Source organism: Bison bison, unplaced genomic scaffold, assembly GCF_000754665.1.
Source record: "Bison bison bison isolate TAMUID 2011002044 unplaced genomic scaffold, Bison_UMD1.0 scf7180017864456, whole genome shotgun sequence".
Classification (NCBI taxonomy): domain Eukaryota; kingdom Metazoa; phylum Chordata; class Mammalia; order Artiodactyla; family Bovidae; genus Bison; species Bison bison.
Genome location: NW_011495018.1, coordinates 425,690 through 433,477, shown reverse-complemented (window position 1 = coordinate 433,477; position 7,788 = coordinate 425,690). Strand labels below are relative to the sequence as shown.

Genomic DNA, 7,788 nt, shown 5'->3' with positions numbered 1-7,788 from the left:
ACCCAAAGCCATCTTTTGCTAAAACCCATGTGAAACTCTTCACAGCTCTAGTACTGATGCTTTCGGTCGCCTGCTCAGCGTCCAGTCAGCCCTTTCCTCGCGTCTGACGGGTGCTGAGCTAGCTCTGTGATGGGTCAGCAGGCCGGGCTGAACTACTCCAGAATTCCTTTTCCAGCAGGTTTCCTAACTTGGCTCTTGGCATGAGATTCGGGAGGTAGTACGGGGCATGAGTCGGACATGACTCAATGACTGAACAGCAGCAACCAGGAGCACGCGGCAGCAGCTGGCCTGTTCTGACACTTGGAGCGTCAGGGCAGGGGCCCAGGGGCGGCTGCGGCCGCACACTGCCCTTCCTCCGCCGGCTCACGTCCCTGGCGGGAGGCCGGTGCGCGGCTGATTCGCCTCTCCAGTCATCCTTTTGCTTCTCCAGCTCCTGGGCCAGAAGTGTGTGCAGTTTCCTGACATGGGTGCCAACTTCTGCAGGACACCCAGGCTTCGCGTCCCTCCTCGTGAGTTCCAGCTTGGGCTCGCTGGTCCCCGCTCCGGCTCCACCTTCCCTTCCTAACTACCTGCTCCGCACACTTGAGGCTGCAGCGTCAGGCAGAGGGGCGGCAGCTTCCAGAGACCCTCCGAGCAGCCCCGCGACTGCAGAGGTTAGCTCCCTTAATGACGTCACCCCCGGTGGCCCTGCGCCGGGCGGACACAGGTACCAGGCGCGCAGACCTTAGGGGCGGAGGCCCAGCCCCGAGACAAACCCTCATGGGCTTCATTTCCCTCCTGGTGACGGGTCTAGGTGTCCGAAGCCATTCCAGGCGGATCTTAGGGACCGTTCCTGAGGTGGGGGAGGGAGGGCGCGGGGGGCTCCCTTGTCCCCCTGGGAGCTGAGAGTCGGGCTGATGTCTGCGGTCGGGGCCGCCATCCTGTGACCCCAGGAAGAAGGACGTCTGCCTGCTGCAGGCGGGGAGGTAAAGAGCAGGGAGGGCGTCCACGCTCTGGACGCCGGGGGCTCCACCTGGAAAGCGAGCCTTTTCGTGCGTGCGATCAGCGGCTCGCCGCGGCCCCTTCCCTCCCGCAGCAGGACGCTCTGGGCCTCGGCGCCCTTGTCCCCATTGTCGGGAACACTCCACCTCCGTGCGTGTCACCGACCGCCCAGCAGAGCAGGGCGCAGGCGGCGGGAGCGGCGGAATCCTTCCGCCCAGACCCGCGCCCGCGCGCAGGCGCAGCACCGACCCCAAGCGCCCTCCGCGCGGTTTGGAGCCCGCCGGCCGCCGTACATCCGGGCGTCTCCATGGCGACCGCGTGCGCCCGCCGCCTCCATTGTTCCGCTGGGCCCTCCGCGCCCCCGGCGGGCGGGTGAGCACGGGCTGTGGGCCGGAACGGGGACCCATCGGGAGAGGCTGGGGGCCCCGGGTGATGGGTGGTGGGGCGCACTGGAGACTCTGGGGCACCGCGCGCTTGCGGGGCCCGGAGCGCCGCCTCCGTGCCCCCGCGCGGCCCGCCCTGCCCGGGCGGGGACCCATCGGGAGAGGCTAGGGGCGCCGGGTGATGAGAAGTGGGGTCCAGAGCGCGGCCCGCGCTGTGGGGACGCGGCCTCCCAGCCCCTGCGCGGCCCGCCCCGCCCGCTCGAGGTCCTGAGACTTTCTCCTGGTTCAGAGGTTTCCGGAGGTTGCAGCTTGCGCTCCCCCGAGTCACAGAAAAGGGCCCAGGGGGCGGGGGCCTCGCACTCCCCGCCCCTGAAATGGAGGGACAGACGCACAGCAGACCCGTGAGCTGGCAACACCCCCGCTGAGCGAAACGCTGATGGGAAGGACCCAGACCTGCAAATAAGGGCGAGCTCAGGGCCCCCTCCGCACTCAGGGGAGGGAGATGCCCGCTTGTGGATTTAGAACCGTTCTGATTCGGTTTCATCCCTCGAGAAGCCATTCCTCCTCTGCATTTTCCAGGTGTTAAAAGTTAAGTCTGGAACTCCGCGGTGCAGAGGGAGGAGCGGAGCAGTTTAATCTGAACCTTCTTGCAGCCCAGTTTGTTTTATCAAAGTCCGTTTTATGATGCTGTTTATTAGACGCGCAGGTTTTTGTAAGCTAGCGCAGTCATTGCAGGCCTGCCAAGCCGCCGGTAGGTGTGATTGTGCCGTGTACTCATTGTTGATGTGTCTCCCCACCCCGCCCCCTGTCTGCAGGTGACTCCTCACCCAGGAGGATGCGCGGTGGTCCCCAGAGGAGTGCTTCCTCCCGGCGGACTGATGGAGGGGAACGGTTCCCTCTCTGTTCCCTGCGGGGCTGGTGACCGGGAGAGCCAGGCTGGGAGCAAGCCTGCTTCCGCCTCCAGAGACGTTCACCAGGGGGTCATCTTCTCCTCCTCAGCGATTTTAGACTTGAGTCAAAGTGGTCTTCACCATTTTGGGGAGATCTTTAAAGTCCCCAACCTCAAAGTAAGTGGGTCAGCCTCCGGGCTTCTTACACTCATGCCATGTAGATGTAAATGAAGACTTTGCTCACTTGTAGATTTCTTTTTAGAAATTATAGAACGAGGTGGATTGGAAGAGGGTTAGCTTGGGGTTTCATGTGCTGCTCACTGCAAAATGAGAAATTCCAGCAGGGGACCAGCCAGACGCTAATGTCCTCTCCTCGGAAACATCTTAAGTGAAAAGCCCGTGGTGGGTGGAAAATGTTGCTGAAAACACGCTTGGTCTCTTAATCAAAACTCATCACCCCTGAGAGACTTCCCTGTGGTCCAGTGCTTAAGCCTTTGCCTTCCAGTGCAGGGGGTGTGGGTATGATCCCCGGTCGGAAGCTAAGATTCCACATGTCTCTCAGACAAAAAACCAAAACAAAAAACAGAAGCAGTGTTGTAACAAAAACAATAAAGAGTTAAAAAATGGTCATATAAAAACAAATCTAAAAAAACAAAAACCACAATTCCCCTTAAAAACTTCAGTAAAACTTTCTCACCCCACAGCCCTGCCCAGGTCAAGTGCTTGACTCTATCGTGGGTCCGGTGCCTTCATGGGATCGGGCCCTCGCCTACTTGAGATCCAGCAGGGCTGTCTCCTCCGGCGAGTTCTACAACAGAGTTCCCTCTGCCCAGCTTGACGGAGACTGTCCAGGGTCAGCAGTTCTCTCACTGCCCAGTAGTCAGGGAGCTTCCTTGAACCTCACCTTGTCTTCATGGTTTTTCAGGAGGATTAAATGATCAGCATATAAAGCGATGTCCACACAGGACACACACCCACGTGTTGCACTGTTAGCCTGCTGACTGACAGTTTTCAGTGCTTTTATTAGGTTGGCCAAAAAGCTTCTTCGATGTTTAAGTAAAAGTAAAAGACAGTTTTCATTTTCACCAACAACTTTATTGAACTGTGTATTTGTTATTTTGTTCCATTACCTTCTGCCATTTCCCAGGCAACTTCATAATTCCATCTTCCCAAAGCTTGTTAGCTTTTTGAGCAAAGAACTGTTCCGAGTGCCTTTTACAGTCTTCCAGGGAATTGAAATTTTTCCATTAAGAGAATTTTGTAAAGACTGAAACGAGTGAACATCCGGAAGTGCAGCGTCTGCTGGATCCGGAGGATGAATCAGAACTTCCCTGCCAAGCTGTAACAGTGTCTGCCTGGTCACCAAAGAAACATTCAGTCTTGCATTATCCTGATGGGAGGTTTTTTTCTCTGTTGACTAATTCCAGACATTTTTCGTGGCGTGCTGCCCTCAGTTGGTCTCACTGGGAGCAGTACTTGTTGGACCTAATCGTGTGGTTTTCCAGAAGGAGCTCAGAGGAGCTCAGAGGACCTGCCAACCCCACCCCATACATCACCTCACCTTTGCTTGAAGACCAGCCTTTGGTGTGGTTGGTGGTGGTTCATTTCACTTGCCTTATGATCTCTTCTGTTCCACACTTTTGTACAGTATCCATTTTTCCTTGCCTGGTGTTTTAAAAATGGAACATTTTTGTTATGTTTAGAGAATCACATGTGGAAATAAGGTACAGAAGGTTTTTTTCACTAAACTTAAGTGGAACCCAAATATCACAGCTGGTGCAAATGATTTTCAATGCTTGCTTGGAACATTTTGAGTATGTGCACTATCTCCCGTGTGGTGTAAGCTTGATTGTTCTCAGTGTCTCAATTTGATGGCTTTCAACTTCAAGTAGTCTACTGAGCCATGGAGCATCGTCCAGTGAGAAATCTCCAGCATAAAACTTCACAAACCACTTTTGACACTTTTGATCGGTCACAGCACCTTCTCCATACATGACGCAAGTCTTTTTTTTGCATTTCAGTCTCATTCTTACTTTTCTCGAAATAATAAAACTTCTGTGTGCGCATGCTCAGTGAATAAGATGCTGAAAATGTTGTTTTTTCTTCCATCTTCAGTATTTAAAGGCTGCACAAAAATTCACCAGTTTTGATAAGTTTTTTTAAAAAGTGTATACTGATACGACAGCTGTCACAATGGAACAAAATTGTTTCCACTGAAGTTAAAGACGAGAGCTACTAGAACCATCATATGCAAAGAAATGAAGGGACTTCTTGGCCACCCCATACGTGCGGCTGTGCGCTTAGACTCTGAGTGGCTGCTTGCTGTCCTAACCCTGGTTGTGTTCCACACCCTTCTTTTGCTGTCAGGCCAGCACTGGTCTTGCTGTTTCCTTAGCGCTGCCCTCCACGAGTGGCGTACTGTGTCTTCCTATAATACACCACTTTAATGAAGCAAACGCTCTCAGTTCTGAACGAGGAGCCCAGCAGTGTAGAAACTCATGGTGCCTTCACACGTAAAAGAAGGAGGAAGCCTTCTTTAGTCGGAATGAAGGGACTTTATTTGTGCCCCTCAGAATACAGAGGTGTCAACCTTATCACTGTGGCAACAAGTCCCCAGGTGAGGTGACCACTCCGAGCTGTGGCCCGTCGGTGGTCACGGGTGCGTTTTGCAGCCACAGCAACACCCTCCAGAGCCTCCAGTCAGGGGACACAAACCCCTCCCTAGCCTCCCCGTCCTCATGAGGCCTCATGGAACCTGGCAGACAGGGTGGGCTCATGTGATGCACTCAGCCCAGCCCCGGGGGCCGAGGCGGGGGCCGGCGTGGCGTGTCTCTGCCGTCTCCTCTTCTGGTGTTGACAAGGACCCACAGCTTCAGTGCTGAGCCTGGGAGACAGAGTGCCTAAAGCTGCCCCGGGGGTGGGCCGGGAGGGCCCGGAGCGACGGCGTCCACAACCGGAGTCCGGTCACCACGCGTTCCCCTGGCCGCGGGGAGTGATGCAGCCGCGTCTGAGCTGACTCGGGATTGTGTTTTCAGCATGTCTGTGGTTTCTCGCCAGCGTGTCTCAAGCATCTGCCGTGCGCTTGACAGACTTGGAAGGAGGTTGGTGGCAGAGCTGGGAGCCGAGACCCTGGTGGTGGAGGAGCGCCTGCCATGTGCCCTGGGCTGTAACGGCGCCACAGCGCCACCCCAACCCCGTTCCCCATGGGCGTGCGCCCCGTCACAGGCCAGGCCCGGAGCACGGGGGCTCAGGAACCTGCTCCAGGGCACACAGCTCATGGGTTTTTCGAAATTGAGATTTGAACCCAGGGAGCCAGTTTCCCGGGTTTCCCGGGAAAGTGTCCTTAAGTTCTCCACTCTGCTGCCCTGGTAAATAGAAATGTATAGATGCATATATGTGTGGCTCAGGAAGATCCCCTGGAGACGGGAATGACAGCCCACTCCAGTATCCTTGCCTGGAGAATCCCGTGGACAGAGGAGCCTGGTGGGCTGCAGTCCATGGGGTCGCAGAGTCGGACACGACTGAGCAACGGAGACTTTCACGCGTGAGAGGGCACACAGCAGCAGCGGGAGAGGGTGTTTCTGGGTCGTCCTCAACCCGGCGGCCCTGACGGCAGCATCTCACTGGCACGCGGCGCGCACCGGTCAGCATGCGCGTGTCTCCTCCTCCCCTGCTGTGCTGCCCTGCCTGGCTTACGGTGGAGGCCTAAGGGTCCACCGGGCGGAGGTCGGACTTCCTGACGTGACCGTTACCGGCTCACTGTGTGTGGCCGTGTTCACCACCAGGGACTGAGCCTGCGTGCCCTGCGTTCAGAGCGGATGCCTAACCGCCAGACCACCAGGGAAGCCCCCAGGCCGCGACTCTGCTGCGGGTGTTTCCCGTTTAACGATTTCAGGGGAAACATTCGGGTTTTCTTTTAACTCGCCGTGTGTGATTGCTATCACCAGTGGAAATGTTTCGAGGATATGTCACATTTTAGAATTTAGTCGGCTGACAAAACATTCTTCTTTCCCCCGCGGAAGCAATTGCACCTTCAGCGAAATGCCCTGTGCACGATTCCTAAAGACTTCTTCCAGCTGCTGCCCAACCTTTCATGGCTGGACCTGCGATTCAACAGGATCACCGCGCTGCCCTCTGGGATTGGCTGTCACAAGTGAGTAGCGTGTTTGTCTGGCCAGGTGAGGAGGTCGTCGTCTCTTAAAAGTGCCTGTCTTTGGCTGCCTCGCTCTCCCCCACTCCTCCCATGAATTTCGACTTTAGAACAGAAGCGTGTAGTGGGGTCTTCAAGGCCATTGAGAGGTGTGGCGGCTACAGGTACCAAAGCACATGTGGCATGCTTGGTTTAGTCGCTGAGCTGTGCCCAACTCTGCAATCCCATGGACCACAGCCCGCCAGGCTCCTCTGTCCATGGGAGTCTCCAGGCAAGAATGCTGGAGTGGGTGGCTGTTCCCTTCTCCAGGGGATCTTCCTGACCCAGGGATTGAACCCAGGTCTCCTGCATTGCAGGCGGATTCTCTACCGACTGAGCTAAGCGAGGGAAGCCCCAAAGCACGTACATGATTATCACTTAGGACACTTAGTGCCTCGGAACACGCGGGCACCACAGTGCCTCTGCCCGATGGTGCGCGCAGCTTTCCCCACAAGCAGGTTCCATCTCTGCCTCCCGTCAGAAATACTAATACTTCTGATGCATGCAGACCAGCGGCTTCGCTCCCGAGGGCCCGTGTGTGACTGCACTGGCTCCCGGTAGACAATGAGACGCTCTTCCCATCTGGGGAAAACCGGAAGCCCTGGAGCATGCTCTGCACTGTCCTGCTGAGTGCCTGCTACCAAGATGCCAGGCGTCCCCCTTCTAGAACCAAGGCCAGACTGCCTGCCCCCCTGAGCCCCCCAGAGGCACATGCTTCTCTCAGGCGCCTTGGCCCCAGGCCCAGTGCTTCTGTGGCGGCTCTCGACCTTTAGGAAACCTCATGATGTGAACTTCAGACCCTCCTGCAGTGTCAGTGTGTCCGTGGCAGAGGGGACACCGACTGCAAGGGCGCTGAGGTGGGCCTGTCCCTGGGGACAGAGCAGAGGAGGGGAGGCGGCAGGCGGTGCCCGGAAAGGGAGTCGCTGAGCTTGTAGGACAATTGCTAGTTTGAATTTCATCACGGAAGAGACAGGAAGTCACAGGGGTTTGCAGGGAGCGGCAGTCCGGAGGCCCTGCAGCTGTCCACGCGGGACAGCCAATGGCATTCAGGTCGGATGGAGGGTGTGGGAGGGAGAGGGGGGTCCGAGGGTGACCTCCTTCCTATAGGAGTCATCGCAGCCCCCATGAAACGCAGAGCAGGGGCTACAGAAGGCCCTTCAGTCGCCTGGACAGTTGCAAACTGGTTTTAAAAGTATTTCACAGAAGTGAGTGTTGCGTTGCGTGTAACAGGAGAGAAAGGCCCCCACGAGTCGCCCGGGCCTGCTGCAGCTGCACAGGAAGCAGGTCCCTGCTGTTGGCAGCGGGCATCTTGGGCACCTAGGGTGGGCACCCAGGGCAGGGCACC

At 56.7% G+C, this 7,788-nt stretch overlaps 1 protein-coding gene across 3 annotated transcripts in view; it reads left to right on the top strand.

The window, feature by feature from the left end:
• The first annotated feature begins 1,274 nt into the window (after positions 1-1,274).
• The window catches only part of LRRC27 (leucine rich repeat containing 27), a 24,907-nt gene continuing 18,393 nt past the window's right edge, over positions 1,275-7,788 (top strand). For all 3 annotated transcript variants that reach the window (XM_010859139.1, XM_010859140.1, XM_010859141.1), the window contains exons 1-3: positions 1,275-1,353; positions 2,180-2,431; positions 6,277-6,407. In XM_010859139.1, coding sequence (XP_010857441.1) covers positions 2,243-2,431; positions 6,277-6,407 — 320 coding nt within the window. In that variant the 5' untranslated portion in view covers positions 1,275-1,353; positions 2,180-2,242. The remainder of the gene's footprint in view (positions 1,354-2,179; positions 2,432-6,276; positions 6,408-7,788) is intronic.